Here is a 21,335-nt window from a genome sequence, read left to right on the forward strand (position 1 = left end):
TTGGCGCCCTCATCTGTAAAACGGGATTGTTTATAAAATCAACCCCATTTCTTTGGGATGCTGTGAACGCATTTGAGACTGATGAATAGAGAATGCTCAGCTCTGTGCCCCTGAGGGGTAAATACTCAAAGACTCAGGGCTCCTCTTGTGATCATCAACATGACACCCAACTCCCAGTAGGAACGTCTGGATCTGATCTCAGGCCTGTGTTGAAATAAATATCTAGACCCAAGATATCTGGGGTGCCATGTCAGCAAACCAAAACCTAACTCTGGGTCCTTGTAAATGCTCTGCAGTTCTCTGGACCCTCGGGGATGGAGACTTCCCACTTCATGAAGTGTGAAATAAAGTCAGTATCACCTAAATTGTCTTCTTTAATCATTTTAAACCATGGAAATGCCTGCTTTCCCTCTGGGGTCTGGGGCTTCCCTAACTGAGGTCAGCCATGCAGGCAGTATACGCCCATGTGACTGACCACAGTCAAAACCTGACTCCCAGGCAGGAGCGAGCTTCCCTGGTTGGCAACTGCTCGGACGCATTGGACTGAGGGAAGCAAGCAGATTCTTTGCGACTGGACAGGGAAGAGACATGTGGAAGCTTGTGTCTGTGTCCTTCCAGCTTCACCCCGTGCATTTTTCCCCTTTGTTGATTTAACTCTGTGTCAATTTCCTGTAAACCTAAGTATTACACCTTAGTGTCCTGTGAGTCTTTTTATGAATTAAACCTGAGTGTGGTCTTGGGGATTCCAAACACAGGTAGCTTCCATAGTTATCTCCAAATAGAAACTATATCCACAGAAGTTAAATAACTTGTCTGAGGTCACACAGATAGCAAAAGGCAAAGCTGGAAATTAAATCTCTCCTGTAGACATGCTTTTAACAAGTGAAGATAATCTAACATAATTGATGTCTCAAATAGGAAACTCAACAACTGGAACAGAAAATTTATTTCAAGATGTAATAGAAGAAAACTTCCTTTAAAAAATCTGTAGATTGAATAAACATTCCATGTTCCGGTAAAAAAAAAGAAATAATGATGCAGAATGATACCAAAATATCCTTGTTCAGTTACTGAAACTCAAGGATAAGCAAGGAGGTTTTAGGCATTCCGGTACAAAGAAGTAACCTCGAAGGGAGAAAAATATTTAGGCCATTTCATAGCAACCTCAGAAGACAGGCAGAATTCAGTGGACACGTCCACAATTATTCTAGCAAAAGAAAGCCAGCCTTCTGGCTTTTCCTGAAACTTACCAGAGATGCTCCCACTTTGCACCTGCTGCCCCCTCTGGCTGTTAACACTCTCCCCTGATGGCCTCATGTCTCCCTCTGGCATTTGCACAACTCTCTGTTCCTAAGCTGCCTTCTTGGTTGTGCCCTCACTCGTGGTCCCAGGTAGAAACTGCAACACCATTCCCTGCCCCCTTTCTCCACCCTAGTACTCCTTATGCCCTTTCTGTTTTCTTTTTTCTCCAGGACCCTGATCTCCCTCTAACATCCACAGAATATACTTGCTTATTTATTTTGTTTATTGTCCAGTAGTGCATAAACTGCCTAGAGAGAACTTTCTGTCTGATTTGTTCACTCACAGAGCATCTTAACACCTAGAGCAGTGCATGGCAAGTGATACTCAGTGAATAGTCGTTGAGCAGATGAAAGTAAATCAATGGGCAGATACATAAACAGCGGTGTGTTAGCTCAGGTTCTCCTTTTCGACCCCCTGCAGGTGTCATCACATCTGGGTATCAGTGTGCTTCCCCCCACCCCCAGCAACCTCAGAAGACAGGTGTGACACAGGACACCTTCCCACAAACATTGTGGCAGCATCTCAACTGGCCAGACACGTGCTGTTTACCTGGCAATGGTTCAGGCAGAGGCTGAGCTGGGGGCAGGCGATGTCCAGCTTGGAGCAAGAAACCTGCTTTTCTCGGTAGAAAAAGGAGAAAGGGGCACCGGCAGAGGGGAAGCAGGGAGATGAACGCTTCAGAGGATGACCTCCCACCACCCTTCACCTGGTTTCACAAACAGAAGGGCTGCCTACTTGAGTGGATTGCAGGGGAGTAAGAAGATTGCCTTAAAGAAGATTGCCTGCAAATCTCTCCCCTCTGCTCTCTCCACCAACAGTTTTGAGATTATTGGACCCCAGTTTGAGTCCCAGCTCTGCCTTTTCCTAACTTTGTGACCTGGGGCCAGACATGTCCCAGAGCCCCATGTCTTCAGATGCCACATGAGATCCACGCTGCGCATGTCGTGGGGTTGCTGTGGAAGCAGTGGAGGCAACAGACATATATTCCTTCTCCTTGCACAGTCAAGTCCTTTGTTGTAATAATTACAACAGTTAATACTTACTTAGCCTTTTCTATGTGCCAGGCATATAGCATTTGATGTACATTAACTCATCTAATTCTCACAGTAATCCTAAAAGAAAAGGAGAGGAATTGTTAATATTTCCTTATGTAACAGATGAGGAAACCAAGGCATTAAGAGAGTAAGTAATTTGCCTAAAGTCACACAAGGTAGAGACAGGATTTGAACCCAGGAATCCGGCTTCAGCATCTGTGCACCACGCACTCTGCTGCTTTGTGAGTGGAAAAGTGCAGTGCACGTGTGAGGGCTTACACACCCACAGTCCCTTCACTCACTCCCATAGATTCACTCCCAGTGACAGCCATGTAGCACCAAGCCCTCCCACCCCAATCACTCATCCACACACAGACACGCATTCTTCCACTAACACACACACAGACACACACAGACAGACAGACAGACAGACAGACACACACACACACACACACACACACACACACCCTGCGCTCCACTTCCAGGGTCAAGGAGAAGGGAGCTGGCTCAATGCCCAGAAGCCCCAGGAGCAAGCCCAGCCAAGTGTCAAGCGGGCGCACAGCTAGGTGAGGAGCTGCAGAGGGCGGGAGGGGCTGTCTTCCTCGCACAAAGTCACCCTTTCCACTGAGAAGGGCAGGAGCTCTCAATACCGAGCTGCCCCCGGACAGAAGGGCTTCAGGAGCGGGGTACCCACAAAACAAGCCACTGTGTGTGGAGGGTCTGCTCTCTCCTGAGACATTTCACATGTGTGATTTCATTTAGCCTCATGTCGACCCTACCACATCTGGGATGCTCATCCCATTTTGCCAGTGAGAAAGCAGAGGCTCAGAGAGGTGAAGCGACTTGCTCAGGACCCACAGCAAGCAGACGGCACAACGAGGATTCTAGCTCAGGAGGCCCTCTGGTCCTGCCCCTCTTCCTGCCTCAGTCTGTCCATCTGAGACCAGGGAACAGCAGAGACTCCCCCTAACAGCAGAGACTCCTCTTTTCTGCCCCCTCCTCTCTCATGTGTCTGTCTTTCTCTCCCAATGTCCTCCTCCCTCTGGTCCAGGTTAGAGGCCCTAGACCCAGGAGCCCCCGATGGGCCTGTCGTCCCTTCACCTCCCACCTCCCTGCTTAAGTGACTGAGTCTCTAGTTTCAAACCTTTCAGGCCCCTGGGGGCATCTTCAGAGAAATCACAAGGTGGGAACATCACGGGGGCTGTATTTGGATAAAGAACAGTGATCATAATACCTTGGGACCCCCAGTCATATGCCAGCTTCTAGTCCTCAGTTTTTCCCTCTGAAAAATGAGAAGCTTGAATTCCACGCTGTCTAAGGCCCCTTCCTGCTCCGATGGGAGCTCCCATGGCCTGCTGGGCAGTCTTGAGCTCTAGCAGGTACTTTTCATGACACCCAAGCTTCACATACTTTCTCTCACTCAATCCTTAGAGTGGAAGAGAGTGTTTTAAAGATGAAGAAGTGGAAGGGGTGCTCAGGGAGGGATCCTGATTTCTTCAGCCACTCAGGCAAAAGCTGCACCTGCTGGCTTGGACTCCTACAGCCAGGGATGGCGGCGTGGCTTTGGGCAACAACGTTTCTCTCTCAGATGTTCACTCCACATCTTTAAGATGCTCTCTTAAATCTGTAAAGTCTATTTCCATCTGGACAGAGGAATCCAGGGAGTCTTGCCAGGCCAGGCACCCCAAGTCTTACCCCCAGGGCTGGGGGAGACCCCAGGGGAAGAATGCTGATAAGGATGTGCTCCCCAGGATTTGGGATCCAGCTCTCTCACTAGGGCGGCCCTGCAGCTCCAGCTGGCTGGGGAGGTCCCCTGACCTCCGAGAACAATGTCCGCGCAGTGTGTCCTGGAAGTGGGTCCTTCTCTAGAGCATTGAATCCAGCCTGGAGTGGGGATGCCTCTCTTTACCCCTGCTGAGCTTCAGCGATGCCTTTGTCTCGGGGCTGTGCGAGGGAGAGCCCTGGCCAGACCTGGTTCCATCCGCCTTGACCTGGCCAGGGACTCCTGGGTCGGGAGCACCCCTGCTACTGAACCGGGAGCTGCAGTCACTCCAGCCCCCGTCCCGCGTGGGTCCCCCGGGGTTACCATTGGGCATCTGGCAGACGGTGGTGCAGCCGGCCCGGCAGCACTTGAGATTGTCCGCGCATTCCCCATCCGAGAGGCACTCCTGCGTGCAGTTCAGGTCCGCCTCTAGCGCGGGGCACACGCCTGATTTCTCTGCTCCTGTGCCTGGGAGGCGGACGTGCAGTGGGGGACTCAGTCCCGCTCTCAGAGGATGCCCGCCTCCTGTCTTACGGTCCCAAATCTCAGTCTCCCGGGAGGAATTGAGAAATCTCAATTTCTCCCCAGAAATCTCAGTCTCTGGCCCTGGCACCCCCTACGGCCTTCAGAGAGCCCCACCTCTAGGCAGGGGTCCCCAACACTTGGGAGGGCTGGAGTGACCTAACCCTTGGCTTCAGAGCCCTCAGTCCCTAGGGGACCCCCGCACGGATACCCACACCGCACAGCTGAGCTTTGGAGCTTGGGCAGAGTTCCTCTCCTACCACTGTGTCTCCAGCCTCAGCACAGAGTCTCTCCCCAAATTTCAGCTTTCAGTGGTCTCCCCACCTCCAGCACATTGGACCTCACACCTGACAGTCCAAGGGTCACCCCCTTTAGGCACCAGGGATCCCCGCATTTTAGTCTTCATTGGTCTCCCCATTTCCACGCCAGGAATCTTCATTTCTCTGTCCCCAGAGAGGCTAAGCCTCTGCTGGCTCCCTCCTGGCGCTCCTGGTTCGGCCCCTTCTTGGAACAGGCCTCTCCCCACCCCACTCACCTGGGGCCAGAGGAGGGGGAGGGGCAGCAGCAGGCCAAGGAGGAGGGTGGCAACTAGGTGACCGAGGTAGCCGCAGGCAGGCATGGTGCAGGAGTGAGGCACCTCCGGATGGGAGGTTTAACCTTGTGCCTGGAGGCATGAGGTGTTGGCGGGGCCCAGCTGGCTTGAGTGGAGGACTCAACAGGCACCTGGGGCAGGCTGCCACCTCCTGTCATTTCACAATCCCCCAGGATCAGGTGTCACTCTGGCCCCAGTGGGAACCAGGAACTGGGTGCAGCTCGACCAGCTGCAGCTGGACCCTTGTCCGCTCCTGCTTCCCCACCTCCCTCCTGGGGCCCGTGGGCAGGGCAGCAGGAGGCCAAGGGCTAGACTCAGGGGTTCCCATTCTGAGACTCAGGGGTCTCCCGGTAATGCCCGCTGTCGGTAAAGGAGGGGGAAAGGGCAGGACCCACAGGGAGGAGCCTGCGGATGAAGTGGGTGGATTTGGGGTCAGCAGATCAGAGTGAAAATTGCTCTTTAGAGATTCATGGTGGAGCTGTTGTGTAGGGATACACAGCACATAGTAGGAGCTGCAGGAAAAATTATTCATGAATGAACTGACTGGACACAAGAAACTGAGGCCAAGGAAGGTGAAACGCCTATTAACATCTAGAGCCATTTCATGTGTGTTTCTCCCTCCCTCTCTTTTCCACACCAACACTCTCTCAGGGCTCCCTGTGTGCAGCTCTGTGTCCAATGTCTCACGGAGTCATGGATCTTCCCAGACACCTGTGAACAGACAGATATTGTTGCCATCAGCTGTGCCTGACAGATGGACTGGATGTGCAGAGGGGGTGCCCTCCCACCCAAGGTCCCGTGAGAAGCTGTAGAGACAAGGTTTGATCCCAAGTCGCCATCCCTCCAAGCCCTTATTTTTTCCATTCCGTCATAAATGTACGTTCTTCGTGACACATCTAGGGCACACAGCTGGTGTAGAGAAAGGAATTAAAGGAGGCTTCGGCACTGGCTTTGGGTGACGGGGTCTGGGTTTGACTCCCACCAACCTCCAGCACCTGCCAGCTGAGGGACCTTGAGTGAATCACTTCCCTGTTCTGAGCTGCCGCGTTGTCCCCTCCAAAGATGGTGTCTCCTGCTAGTAAGGAGACTGCTGGGTACACACCAAGCTTTAACGTGCAGGCTGCTAAAGGCCAAAACACACTTACCCAGCAAGAGGTGCCTTCAAACATCCTTCCTGACCCAAACTCTGAGGTCCTTAAGCCCCAGGAGGTCTTTGCTGCTGGAGGGCACAAGGGGGCGGGGGCAGTGACCATTGGGATGACAGGTGAGTCGGAGCTGGTGACAGAAGCACATCCAGCCACTGTCCCCACAGATGGGTCCCGGGGGAAAGAGGGGAGAATGCCTCCCCAATTCCCATGTTCAGCCTGGGGACTGGAGACAGGTGCTGGCTGGGAGGGGCCAGGGCTGTTTACTCTGAGCGCAGGGAACAGTCCACAGCCATGACGCAGGAGCCAGGTAGGGGCACAGCCCAGGGCAGCTCCTGGAACTCAGTCTAGGGCAGCAGAGGACACTTTGATGAGCAAATGGTCTTAGCCTGTGGACCCAGCTGCCTACTGGACCTTCAGCCTCAGGCACTGCTCTCCACAGCCTTCTCCTGGCACCTAGCCAGCTCCCCAGGCCAGGAAACTGCTTGGCCTCGCCCCTCCCCAGCAATCTTGGGCCCCCTGCAGGCTGACTCTATCTTACAGGAATGTGAATTAGTCTGAGTCAAGGATAGGGTAGGGCTGAAGGTTGGAGAAGAAAGTTTATTAGGTCAGTGGCCAGAGGCAAGCAAAAGCCTGTTAGCTTTGTGTGATGCTAGGCTCTGTGCCAGGTACATTCACATATTTTTGCTTCTGCATAAAAAATAAAAAGAACAGAACCCTTAAAACCAAATACATTCAGATCCGGGTCAGGGGTTGGCTACTTCCTATCTATGGGACCTGGAGCAACACCTCACTTTTCAGACCTACGTCTTCTTCCTTAAAAGTGGTACCCTGATAACTGTTTTGTAAGCTTATTTTAAGGATTAAAGGGAAGAGCATAAACCAGAGGTTGGAAATCAGGCTAAAATATTGTAATGTTAGCCCACATAGTACATTTAAAAATTTTGAAATGCTTGCCAAGATTTAAGATGGGGGATTACACATAAAAGTAAATTTCTAGCGTCTGTTGGAGAAAGTAAACAATTTGGTAACACAGTCATGCAAACTCCCATGGCAAATTTCAACTAGAGAAGTGGGTCTCATATCTCAGCCAGCATCAAATCACTTAGAGGGCTTGCTAAAACACAGATTTCGAGAATCCCACCCCCAGAGCTTTTATTCAGTGGGACTGGGGCGAAACGTGAGAATCTGCATTTATAGCTTTCCAGGGATGCTCATGGTGCCGCTCAAGGGACCACACTTTGAAAACCATGAACTACGCTAAGTAGAGCTGCTCTCTTGTTATAAAGAGAAGCGATCTCTCCAGTTTCCATAATCCCCACCATAACCTATTGTCTCCCCTGTCCCCACGCCCACTCCAAGTACTTCCATCCTCATTGCTCATCTGACTCGGAAGGTGTTTAAAATTGTGACCTCTGGCGTGGGCTCACAGTAAGTGTTCAATAAAAGTTAACTTGTTATTATTTAACGATCTTATGCATTAGGTGTTATTTTTCCCATTTTTACAGATGAAGAAACTGAAGTACATCTAGGCAAAGTGACTCACTGGAGGAAACAAGGCAGAAAAGCAGACTGAAGACCTTGCCAAAGCAAGTCATGTGGTCCCGGTTATTTAAATGCTACACACACACACACACACACACACACACACACACACACACACACACACACACACACACACACACACATCTATCTGAGATTAGCATAGGTGATGCGTCAAAAAGTTTGAACATGATTTCCTAAGTGTAAAATCATGTTTATCATGAAGAAAAGGAGGAAAGGAGATAGAAAGGAAAGAAGGAAAGTTTTGTAATGGGAGGTGATATGAGTCAGCTGCAGACATGCCCACTCTAAGGTGATGGTAATCAAGGGAACATTGAAGATCTGAGAAAGCCTTAGGAAAAACACAGTGTCTTTTATCATACAATAGGGCTTTGTTCACTTGGAATTTTGACCCATTCAAACTCCCTTCTCTCCATGGAAACCTCTCTCTCTCTCTCTCTCTGCGTGTAAGGGCTATTCTGCTGCTTTGTCACCTAGCATCCATTTGTCCTTTTACTGATAACAGTAGCCTGATTTTTGATTTGGGGGATGACTCTTTCTCCACCCAGAACAAGGGGTGTTGAAGGGCTCATCAATCAGAACTCCTGACTTACTCCCAGACCAGGAGTGGCCAATCAGATGCTCTCCTTGGAATTTTAATCTGGAGCAGTGAATGACGAAACCTGAAAATGCATGGAGCTCATTCAGAGGTGGCCTGAGAAGACCTTGGTTCTGCCTTGTTTACCATTCTTTCCAAGCTGGGTTCTTTTCAGCACTCCCTTCAGTCCCAAGAGATAAACTAAATCAGCGCTATTGGTTACAAGCAAAAGACTCCAACAGGATCTCACTTAAGGGTACAAGCAGGAAGAGTGAATGGATGCCCACTACATCCCCACACCATTCTAACCAGTTCCTTCTCTGCTTCCAATATAGCCAGACTCAGTTTCTGTTGCTCACAGCCAGGGAGATTTGATGCCTTTACCAGGGTCACCGTCAAGTTCCTCATTTCCAAGTCCAGGGATCCTTTCCCAGCCCTCATCCTCCTCTAACTCACAGGTTGGGTCCTACGGCATAAATGCAAAGTCTTCACAGAAAAAAAGTTTTCTACATCCTCTCAGTGTAAAAAACTATGAAAAGGAGACCATCCATATGTGATGTAGCTTGAGTCCCCTCTTGGGAATCTACAGAGTCCTGATGGCATTGCTCTCAAACCTCTTTGAGAGGTCAGTCTTTTTTTTTTTTTTGCGGTACGCGGGCCTCTCACTGCTGCGGCCTCTCCCGTTGCGGAGCACAGGCTCCGGATGCGCAGGCCCAGCGGCCATGGCTCACGGGCCCAGCCGCTCCGCGGCATGTGGGATCCTCCCAGACTGGGGCACGAACCCGTGTCCCCTGCATCGGCAGGCGGACTCCCAACCACTGCGCCACCAGGGAAGCCCTAGAGGTCAGTCTTTAAAGTCAGAGAGTCTTGAGTTCGAATCCCAACTCCTGCCATTATTGGTTATGTGACCTTTGAAAAGAAGTTAATCCCAGCTCTATCATTTCCTAGCTCAGTGACCTTGGCAAAGTTATTTTATCCTTCTAAGCTTTAGTTTCTTCATCAATAACATGAAATAATACTTCTACCCTCTCTGGTGACGCAGTGGTTAAGAATCCGCCTGCCAATGCAGGGAACACGGGTTCGAGCCGTGGTCTGGGAAGATCCCACATGCTGTGGAGCAACTAAGCCCATGCGCCACAACTACTGAGCCTGCGCTCTAGAGCCTGCGAGCCACAACTACAGAGCCCGTGTGCCTAGAGCCTGTGCTCCGCAACAAGAGAAGCCACCGCAATGAGAAGCCCACGCACTGCAACGAAGAGTAGCCCCCACTGGCTGCAACTAGAGAAACCTGGCACGCAGCAATGAAGACCCAACACAGCCATAAATAAAAATACAAATAAATAAAAAAAATTAATTCTACCCTCATAAAGTACACATGGATTAGGAGACAATTTTTTTTCAAAGCATCAAGACGGCGCCAACTCGTGATCAACAGCTGTTTTCGAAATGCCCCGTAGATGCTCTGAGCTCTGTCTACCTGGCCCTGCTTCATCCCAGTGGCTCCAAGGATGTCATCTACCTTCATGCTCTGACAGCTTAGGTTCTGGACCAAAGACACTTTGTGCCTGCACTCCCAGCAGTTCAGGGTGACTGAAAGTATTTTGTCTTTGCCTGGGAAAGTCAGGCGTTATGGTTTCTCTGCCTGGTCTCCACAGGGAGAGAAACTGTAACAGACTCTCCCAACGGTCTTTCCTCTTTCTTCCTTCCTAAGAAAGAAAGCTCGATGTTGTGTGTGGCAACAAATTCTCTCCTAAAACTAGCCATTAAATATATACCTGAGAAAGCTGTCAGTATAAGGCTGTCTATGTGCTCTTAGGATGGAGATCAGTAATAAATATTTAGCGCTTTAAGAGTAAACAAAGTAAGAATCAAACATGAAATTCTAGGAAACTGACAAATGATTCCAATGAAATCCGATAATGAGTAAATAAAGAGCACATGCCAAACACAGAGTTAAAAGAAACATATAATCCGTTATGTAAAGTAGTTGAAAGGAAGAAAAAAAGAGAAATGAAGGAAAGAAAGAAACTGCCTCTTTCTCCCTTCAACATCCCTTCCCAGGGTTTATCTAATCTCATCCTCCATATAGTCATGAGAGGTGGGCAGGGTAGATTTCATCATGCCCACTTTATAGAGGAGAAAACGGAGGCTGAATTGGCATCCCGAGTCCAGGGAGCACAGCACAGGACAGGCAGGGGCAGAGTGCACGCACAGCCAGTATGTACTCCAAGAACTAGTGTGGAATGCTTCGTAGAATTGTGTAAGGAAGGAGCATCCTTGTAAACCAGATTTTTACAGTGGTTGTTATTCATCTGCATTATTACACAGGACCAGGCACCAGCCTCCCTTGTAAATGGACCCACCTCCAGGGTCGACCCACCTCCAGGGTCACATGGGGAGGCAAGAGCAGAGCTGTATTCTCTCTATTATTGTTATTCTGCACGCTCCCTGGTTACATCATCCAGTCCTCTTATACCATTTTCCATTAGGTGAATAATCTCCGATCTCCATCTCCAACTGACCTCCTCTATCCTTGGCGGGTTACACTTTCTCCTGTGGGACAGTGAGTGGTCTCTTAAAAAGTAAATCAGATCCCGATATTTCTCTGCTCCAAGTCCTCCAGAGGATTCCTCCCATCCCAGCTCCCACCACCTCCACACTTAGCCAAGTCCCCTTCTAACTCTCCCATCACACCCCAGTGCTTTCTTCTCACTAAGGGACATTGCATTTCTCATTAATCACTTCTTAAATATCTCACACGATTTCTAGTAAACTGCACTCATGAGAGCAGAGACTGGGTCTGTCCTGTGTATTAAAGATGCTTCGTAAAGATTTTATAGTAATTGTTTATATTAACTAAGGCACACATAGACACGGGGACACACACACTTATTTTTTATTTATTTATTGGTTACACTGCAGCTTGCAGGAATCTTAGTTCCCCGACCAGGGATTGAACCCACGCCCCCTGCATTGGAAATGCAGAATCCTAACCACTGGACCGTCAGGGAATTCCCCACAGACACACTTTTAAAACCCAAAACCTAGGAGTTCAATTTTGCCATATCACAGTAGAGGTGGTATGTGCAACTTCCAGCGAAGCTCGCACTTCCTGATGCTGCCACCAGGGGGCAGGCAGTGCCTTCCTTAAAGAATTGTTCCTAACGTCTGAGGAACAGGTTACTCGATTCCAAAGAGAATCAGCAGAAGCCCCCGCTTCCGCCTACAGTTTTGAGAGACCAGAGGGTCAAATAAAGGGCGTGGGGTGGGCAAGGGACTGGACCTAGCTGAGATCTACCTCTGTAGCAAGAGGGCTTTAGGTTACCTTGGAAGAAGAAAGGGACCTTTTTAGGAAGCAGACTGTGATACTCCCTGGGCACTGAGAAACTTCCTGAGGTGGGTTTATGAAAGGTGATACTACAAACACAATGCTATATACTCCTTGCTTTAATGCAGTGGACGGCACATATTTTTTTTTTTTTTTTTTTGCGGTACGCGGGCCTCTCACTGCTGTGGCCTCTCCCGTTGCGGAGCGCAGGCTCAGCGGCCATGGCTCACAGGCCCAGCCGCTCCACGGCATGTGGGATCCTCCCGGACAGGGGCACAAACCCGTGTCCCCTGCTTCGGCAGGCGGACTCTCAACCACTGTGCCACCGGGGAAGCCCTGGAAAGCACATTTAAAAAGCAGTCAGAAGGCAAGGAAACTAAAATCCTACGTGCTTTTAGGCAAGTGCTTTGGTCTGTGGTGTGTTCAAAGCACTTCAGCACCATGATCAATGTAGTCCTCACAAAGAAACAAACTGTGAATTTAAGGGAGAAGAATTTTCTTTATTTTGCAAAGAAAGAACCTTTGGCTCAGAGAGAGGAAGGGACTTTCCCAAGATCACACAGCATCATCCAGAGCTGCTGAAGCCAATGTCTTCTAATTAGTACCAAGTTCTTTCCCATTAAACTGTTATAAATTAATAATTATTAATAATAATTAAATAATAATTAAATAACATATCATTAATAGTATTACTATTACTGTTTTCAGAACTGTCATTCATTGAGGGGTTACTCTGCCAGGCACTTGTGCAAAGCATTTTACAAATATCCTTTTATTTATTTAAAAATTTAATTTATTTTTTGGCTGCACTGCGCGGCTTGCGGGATCTTAGTTCCCCAACCAGGGATCGAACCTCTGCCCCCTGCAGTGGAAGCGTGGAGTCCTAACCACTGGGCCGCCAGGGAAGTCCCTCATATCCTTTTAATTCTCACCATAATGCTATGAGGTTGATAAAGAAAGAGAAACAACCTCTGGCTTCCAAGAGCTGACCTGGCACCGCAGTTGGTCTTATGTTCCCTTGCTGAACATAAATATTTCGCAAAACATTAACAGCAGACGACGTCATTCTGTGTCCATGATGGATTAAGACAAAAAGTGGACACCCTGTAATCATGCTTGAACACAGACAAAATGAGCTATATTATATAGGCCACCAAAATGACCAAGCATCCCCCTATCCTGCCTAATATGAATGACTGCTGCTTCTTTACCGAACATAGCTCTAGCCTTTATCTAGTCCCTTCTTACAGTTAAGATAGTCAGAACTTCCCCACTTCCTGATAGCATCCATCCAGAGCAAAGCCAGCTTGCTGAAACCCTCCCTAAAATCACCTAACACAAGCCCACATCCTGTAAGTCCTTTCTAACGTTCTCTTAACGAGACACCGTGTGGTTCCCAAGGGTGACTGTTGTTTCTTGCTGTAGTGAGTAATAAGCCCAACTCATTCAACTAGAAACAAGAGCGTTTCTAGTGCTCTGTGGCTGTAAACATTGACAGGTACAAGCATTATCCTTATTTTATAATGAAAGAAAGTAAAACTCAGAGACATTGAGAAATTTGCCCAAGAGGACGAGGTAGTGAGTAGCAGAATGAACACCATCTATGTTCTCATTTATTTAACTGCTATGATTTTTGAGGTCCCTATTCCTTAACTTCCTTGTATGTAATAAGACAGACTCTGTTCTCCAAAGGTGCCCCATTCCACATCTTCCCAGAGGCAGGACCATGAAACACTGTCGAGGTGGCTGTACTTGGGAGAGCCGGCACCTCCCTTTGAGGACTCACTAGATTCTGAACAAGTCATTTATCACAATGCCTTGCAGCTGGGAAGGTCTAATATGAAATTGAGATACGGTGCATCCTGGGAAATACCTGTATTAGTCTTGGACCCCTGTCCACCATCTACATCCTGCCCTGCCTCTCAGCCATCCTCTTCTGTTTGTTCATATTTCCACATATCCAATTGCCACAGCTCTTGCCCAACTGGGAGAGGGAAGTTGGGAAGGTGACTTGGGTGCTCTGACCCTACGGACCACCCTCCTATTCTTACACCAACCTCTCTCCTTCAACCCAGTGAGCGAACACCTCATGAAGGTAGCTACCATCCTATTAGCCTCTGTATAAATTGTAGGGAGTGAAAAAGATGGATTCCCTCAAATTGAGTCCTGAGAATCTGAAAGCTTGTGGAGGGGACTTAACAAAATTTTGCACAAGGAATTGAAAGACACTTTGTGTGCGGGGGCTACTTTTTGATTGCCATCTCCCAAAGTCTGTATGCTCTCTTGGGACAAAGACAGTAGAACTGGTCAGAAGGTTTCTTGGGAGAAGACTGAGCACCAGTGTGGAAAGCCAGGACCTAGGGGCCTTTCCATGTAACTCTTATGGTTAAATGGGAAGAGTGTACTATTGATGAATTCTGTGAGCTGGCACCTGACGCCCAAGGGAAAATGAGGTCCCCATGGCGGGGTGTATAAAAACTGCGGCTGGGTGACTAACTGTCTTCTATGAAATTTTAGCACTTATTCAGTAGCTTTCTCCGATTTATTTTCCAACACAAAATTTCTCCTCTGTCCAAACAGCCACTCAGCTATGTCCCTCAGGTCTGATGGGTCTGTTCCTGAGAGATGATAAAGGCGACTCCCTCACTCCCCTGAGGAGCTGAGATTAGCAGAAGAAAACAGGAATGGCAAGCTCTGGGGCCAGGGCTCCCACGTAAATAACGTGGTTCCCCCTACCCTGCCAGGTAACTCCTCTCCCCTACTCTGTACAGAGAGGACTCCCAGGTCCATCTGTGTTCAGGGCTGGGTGGACTTCGAGGAACAAGTTGGGGTCTCCTCGCGATGCTCAAAGGCTACTTGGAAATTGATACAGACTCCGATCTGGGACATGGATGGAAGTAGAATCTTTGTTCTCATCTCCACCTCATTGTCTTGCCTCAAAGCTCATTTCACCCTCACTCTACCTGGTAGAATCCAACTCACCCTTCCAAACTCAGCTCGGACATCGCCTCTTCAGGGAAGCTGGCCTTAACCTCTTCAGGTGACAGCCAGGGCCTCCACCTTGGTTCCCACAGTAGCCCCAGGAAACTAATCCTCTAGCTAAGTGACATCTCCGTGCTCCCATTTCCTCCCTCCCGGGATTCTTAGGATGATTATATGAAATCATGCAGGCAAAATGCGACCACAGAGCCTGGCGCATGCCAGAGCTTACTAAAGGGTAGTTGCCTTACTTTAACTGAAGTAAGAAGCCCCTCCCCACACGTGACCTCAGGGAAGGAGGTTCCTCAGAAAAGGGGACAACTGAGTCTCAGGCTCCCTTCTTTCTCCTTCGGAGAGTCCAGGAGCGCTAGCTGCACCCAAATTTGACCTGGTCCAAGACGTAAAGAAAGAAGCTTTCATGCTGACGTGTCTCTCACCCGGGTTTTTGTGTAGCTTGGGGTGGCCATTCAGAGGTAGATGGTGCTGTAATGGGTGTGTTTCCTATACCTGGCAGGGCCCAGTCTGAGGACAGGAAAAGGAGAGGTGCCGGCTGCTCTGCAGAAGAGTGCGAAGGACCCGCATCTCCGTGGACCCTAGTGATGAAGGTTCTTAGGGGCAAACCACAGAATCCAGTTAGTGTAACTGGAATTTTTTTTGCCATCCGCGGGCCTCTCACTGTTGCGGCCTCTCCCGTTGCGGAGCACAGGCTCCGGACACGCAGGCTCAGCGGCCATGGGTCACGGGCCCAGCCGCTCCGCGGCATGTGGGATCCTCCCGGACCGGGGCACGAACCCATGTCCCCTGCATCGGCAGGCGGACTCTCAACCACTGCGCCACCAGGGAAGCCCTGATTGACATCACTGAAGTCCAAGGCCTGAACATTGTATGTACTGACAGGTCCTAGACCATCCCAGAAATGAGCAACCACAATCCTCCCAGGACCAGGATGATTAACAAGAAGGAAGTGAGTTTTCCAAACCTAGGTGGGGAGCTCAGGAGCACTGCAGACATGCTCTGTAGGGTGGCTGACTCAGTGTTCCCATCTGAGAAAAGGGGAGCATGTGAGGAGGCTCAGATTATCATGACAGGGCTTCTAGGGTGACCTTCTGCCAAGCTGGCCCGTGGAGGATGTGCTCAGTGTGCGGTTTCACAGGACACTGCAGCCACTTGTCCTGGGAGGCAGCGAGGAGGAAAGACACGGTGGCGTGAGGTGTGTGGCCCCCTGAGCTCCACCTCTTTTTCTCAGCCCTTCCCCTCCCTCTCTGTTACCAGAGAAGGGGATAATAGCCACACAGTTTCTCGTGCAGTCCTTCTCCTTCTCGAAGTTGTTCTTCTTCCGTAGCCGCCAAGTATAAAGGGCTCGCAGAGCTGAGAACAGGCTCTGAAGAACTACCTAATTATCATGGCCCTGCAGGGACCCCGGTAGGGAGGCTCCAGGCAGGAGTCAGGTCGCAGGGCTTCAGGGATGGAGGGGCTCTGGGTCAGCTGTGAGGCTGGTCATCACAGCTCAGTCTACAAGGTCAACAACTGAACCCACCAGTTTGTTTGCAATAGAGAATGGTGGGGTGTCAAGGTGTGAAATGTGAAAATTTGGGGGGGACAGGGCATGGGTTTTGAGTCAATCACCATGGCTAATGATTTAATATTCATGATTGGAAGATGAAGCAGCCATAAAAACCTTTTTGCTTCTTTTTTCTCCAGTCTGTGGCTTGTTTTTTCATCTTCTTTAACAGTATCTTTAAAAAAAAAATTTTTTTTTTCTTATTCTTTCCCATTATGTTTTGTCAAAACCTCTACGGAGCAAGTCATTCATGTTATTCAAAAGAACTGACATAGACCCAGGGAACAACAGAGGTTCGACAACGTTCCATCATGGCTCACCTGCACCCCTGCAGCAGCCTGCCCATGGGCCTCTGTCTCTGCCCTTGGCCCCCTAGAGGCCACTCTCTTCACTGCAGCTGCAGGGACCCTGTTAACTTTTGAGTCCTATCCCATTGCTCCCATGACCAATCCCTCAGTGACTCTCCAGCTCTCCGAGTCAAGTACTGATTCTTATAAAGTCCTACAAGACTCCTCACGACCTGCCCCACGGCCACTCTGGCCTCATCCCCTTCCTGTCCCCTCCAACCGCTGCCCCCCTCAGCTCCAGCTACCCTGGTCCTTGCTGCTGCTCAAACACACCAGGAACATTTTTTTTTTGCAGCCTCTTCTCAACGCCTCCTTATCACAGAGGGTTTCTCTGACCAGTTTACAGAAAGAGCACAGCCTCCTTTATTCCCATCATTCTCTTTCTTCAAAACACTTGTCATGACCTATACCATGGCGTAGTATTTACCCCTTTATCTATTTTGTTTCCCTCCTAGAAAGCAAGTTATTTTGCTTTATTTTGTCTACAGCTATTTTCCCACACCAAGAACAATGTTTTGTAGGGCCTTGAGAAATATTTATCAAGGGATTGAATGTCTCATTTCATGCTCATGGGAATTGCACATTGTTTAGAGTGGGTATTATAAAATTTCTGTTAGTGAAATGCCTTTTAATGATGGGGAACAGCTACATAATTATCAATCTAGCTCTAGATTTTATATCTTGGTAGGATCATAAAATAATAGTTAAACAGGAGGACGAGAGAAAGGACCTTGAGTTTTTACCAATGTTGTACCAGCCTGGGAAAAAAAAACAGCCTTGGCTCCATGAGCAACTCACAGAAGTGTTGTGTTTCTCACCCTCCCTGCAGCTGCCTTGGGCAGAGCAGAAGCTCAGCTCAGTGGTCCCATGTCCTTCTGATTAATTTTTTTTTTTTTTTGGCCTTACTGCGCAGCTTGTGGGATTGTAGTTCCCTGAGCAGGGATCAAACCCATGCCCCCTACAGAGGAATGCAGATTCTTAACCACTGGACCGCCAGGGAAGTCCCTCTGATTAATTTTAATAATAGAGAAATCATCATTATTTGACACCTAAATATTTTTTCTTGTACAAAGGAAGTAGGTAGACATATTTTTTTCAGATTAATATGTCCTGGTGGAAAATGGACATCATTGTCCCAGAAATGTGATGAAACTCTTTATATCTGAGACTGGTAATCCTTACAGAGAACCAGTCAGTGTAACATGGTCCCCTGGTCGGGTGGAGAAACTGCAGATGACTTGCCCCAGGTCACACAGCATGTGTGTGGTAGGGTCAGGACCACCATGTCGCAATCAGGTGATAAAGCAGGGGTCCCCAACCCCTGGGATGCAGACCGGTACCGGTTCTTGGCCTGTTAGGAACCGAGTCGCACAGCAGGGAGTGAGTGGAGGGAGAGCGAGGGAAGCTTCATCTGCCGCTCCCCATCGCTCCCCATCGCTCCCCATCGCCCCCCACCACCCCCCACAGCCCCCCAGCGCCCCCCAGTGCCCTCCATCGCTCTCCATTGTCCCCCATTGCCCCCATCGCTCCCCATAGCCCCCCATCGCCCCCATCACTCCCCATCGCTCCCCATCGCCCCCATCGCCCCCATCGCCCCCATCGACCCTATCGCCCCCCATCGCCCCCCATCGCTCCTCATCGCTCCCCATCGCCCCCCATCGCCCCCCATCATCCCCATCGCTCCCCATCACACCCATCGCCCCCCATCGCCCCCATTGCCCCCCATTGCCCCCCATCGCTCTCAGTGCTCTCTCAACCATCCCCCAGCACCCTCCTTCCATGGAAAAATTGTCTTCCACGAAACCGCTCCCTGGTGTCAAAAAGGTTAGGGACCGCTGTGATAAAGTACCCGATTGTGCCAACGTCCTTAAAATGCAGATAACTGGTAAGAGTTTCTGGATGCAGTGTCACACGTTCATTACTCCCCTGTCCCCATGACTCACCACAGCCACCAAATCACAGGGAAGACTGGGTGTGGGTTTTTTCTATGAACGAAATAAGTCCAGTCTTCACCAACACCAGCCAATTCTCCAAACCACTCAAGCATCCCACAAGTCAATTCACTTCTGACACTTAAGTTCCCACTATTTGAGGACAGAGTCTCCCAAGAATATCCCACTTATAACGCCAACCCCCGGGTCACCCCTACGTGTGACCAACTGGGTGTAAGTTCAGAGGTTCCACAATCCCACCTACCATATTCAGTAATCATTAGAACTCACACAACTCAGGAAAGCCCTTTACTCACTGTCCCCAGTTATTGTAAAGGAGAAAGCTCAGGGACAGCCCTGTGGAGGAGACGCGCAGGGCAAAGGGGGAGTTGGGGGTGCCGAGCCCCCATGCCCTCTCAGAACACCCCCCTCACAATCCCTTGATGTGTTCACCTCCCCTGAAGCCCTCTGAACCTAATGTTTATGGGTTTTAATTGAGGGTTTGAGGCAAGCAATTTGATTGAATCATTGGCCATTGGTGACTGAACTCTACCTCAGTACACTCTCCTCTCCCCAGAGGGACTGCGGGTTGAAGGTTCTAACCCTCTAATCACCAGGTGGGATCTTCCGAAGTCCAGTCCCATCCAGAAGCTATCTAGGGTCCCATCTTTGACTCATCTCATGACCTACGAAGACAGTAAATTCCAAGACTTTCAGGAGGTCTGTTTTAGGAACCAGGACAAAGATCAAATATGAATCTTTTCTTCACATTAAAGTGAGGTTCAGGGACAGGCAGTGAACAGGAATAGACAGTCTCACAGATGGGGTCCCTGGTCCGGTACGGTTCGGTGGGTTCCTTTTTCTAAAAGCTGAAACATAATGATTCCTTTTGAGAGTCATGAAATGTCCCTGGAGTTACAACTGCCCAACTTCCCAGGAGAAATCCAGAGAGGCTGTCAGCACCCACCCCACCCCTGCTCCCCAGCCCCTCCCATGGACTCGCCTCATTCCCTCCCCACTCCCCCCAGCCTGTAGAGGAGACTTGAGCCGGGACTTACCCTGGGCCTGGTTGCTTATTTCACCTTCCAGGGTGCCAGCCACCAGGGTGCCCAGGAGGACGAGAAGGGCTGCAGAGAGGCAGAGCCGGCTTATCTTCGTGGACTTACAGGAGGGCTTCTGAGGAAAGCTGGGGGCTGACAGAGCTTTTCCCACCCCAGCTGAGGGGTGGGAACAGGGGATAAGGTGGGAAGTGAGGAGGAGATGATCTGGGGTCAGTGCTATTCCTAGAAATCCCCCCACATAACCAGGCTTCCTGCCTCTGCCTGCTGGGGCCAAATGTCCAGTAACAGCGCTTCTCAAACTTGACTCTGCCTGTGGGTCTTGTGGAAACACAGATTGTGATTCCACAGGTGGAGTATTTGTCTGATTTGTTCCTCACAGAGCATCCCAGCACCTAGAGCAGTGCATGGCACGTGATGGCCGGTCAGTGGGTGGATGAGAGCAAATCAAAGGACAGATAAGTGAACAGCAGTGTGTTAGCTCAGGTCCTCATTTTCAGCCTCCTGCAGGTGTCATCACATCTGGGCACCAATGCCCCACCTCCACCTAACTCAGAAGACAGTTGTGACACAGGACACCTTCCTGCAACCACTGTGGCAGCATCCCAGCTGCCCGGAGGCATGCTGTTAGCTGGCACTGGTCCAGGCAGAGGCCGAGCTGGAGGAAGGCCTTCTGTATCTGGGGCAGAGATCCTGCTTTTCTGGGTAGGAAAAGGAGTAAGGGGCGTGGGCAGAGGGGAAGGAGGGAGCTGAACACCTCTCCACTGCATGACCTTCCACCACCCCTCACCTGGTTTTGCCAACAGGAGAGCTGCCTGCCTGAATGGATCTCAGGAGCTGGAGTGGGTCTCAGGGGAACTTGGAAGATCGCCTACAAGTCACCCCCCACTCTGGTCTCTCCACCAGTGGTTTTGGGATCGGAGGACCTCAGTTTACGTCCCACCTCTCCCTTTTCCTAACTTTGTTAACCAGGGCCAGAAATCTCCCAGAGCCCCAGTGTCATCAGGTGCCACATGAGACCCGTGCTGCCCACGTCGTGAGGTTGCTGAGGAAGCAGTGGAGGCAACAGACATATTCCTTTCCCCCTGCAAACTCAGTCCTTGTAATAAGGATAATAGTGAGTTATATGACAGTTAACACTTAGCTCCTTTGACCAGGGAGTCAAATAATGGCAACGTGGGGTGGGAAAAGGACAGGACTGGGGTAAGGTCAATCACTGAAGCAAGAGGGTTTTCGGTTACCTCTGACGAAGAAGGAGACCTATTTGGAAGAGAGACTGTGACTCTCCTCTGGCACTGGGGGAACTTCCTGAGGGCGGACTTCTAGAAGGGGACACTGCAACAATCAATGCTATTTGTTCCTTTCTTTACTACAGTCGACAGCACATGTAAAAAGCAGTCAGGAGCTAAGGAAACTAAAACTCTATGTGCTTCTAGACAATTTGCTTTAGGAAGTGGTGTGAAAAGAACTTCAGCAGCCTAATCAACATGGTCCTCAAAAGGGCCCAACCCTGGGGATTTCTTAAGGCAGATACCATCATCCTATTTTACAAAGAAAGAATCTGTGGCTCAGAGAGGTGAAGTGACTTGCCCAAGATCACACAGCAACACAGTGAGTTATTTTTTTTTTCACAG

The 21,335-nt window shown here is 49.7% G+C and overlaps 1 protein-coding gene across 1 annotated transcript; it reads right to left on the bottom strand.

Moving 5' to 3' along the window:
- Window positions 1-1,824: 1,824 nt before the first annotated feature.
- Window positions 1,825-5,239, bottom strand: LOC132438479 (WAP four-disulfide core domain protein 2). Its single transcript, XM_060032695.1, has 3 exons — window positions 5,152-5,239; window positions 4,423-4,566; window positions 1,825-1,922 (listed from the first exon to the last, which is right to left on the bottom strand). The coding sequence occupies exons 1-3, from the start codon at window positions 5,237-5,239 to the stop codon at window positions 1,825-1,827; spliced, it is 330 nt and encodes a 109-aa protein (XP_059888678.1).
- Between the last annotated feature and the right edge of the window lie 16,096 nt (window positions 5,240-21,335).

Source organism: Delphinus delphis, chromosome 15 (assembly GCF_949987515.2).
Source record: "Delphinus delphis chromosome 15, mDelDel1.2, whole genome shotgun sequence".
Lineage (NCBI taxonomy): Eukaryota > Metazoa > Chordata > Mammalia > Artiodactyla > Delphinidae > Delphinus > Delphinus delphis.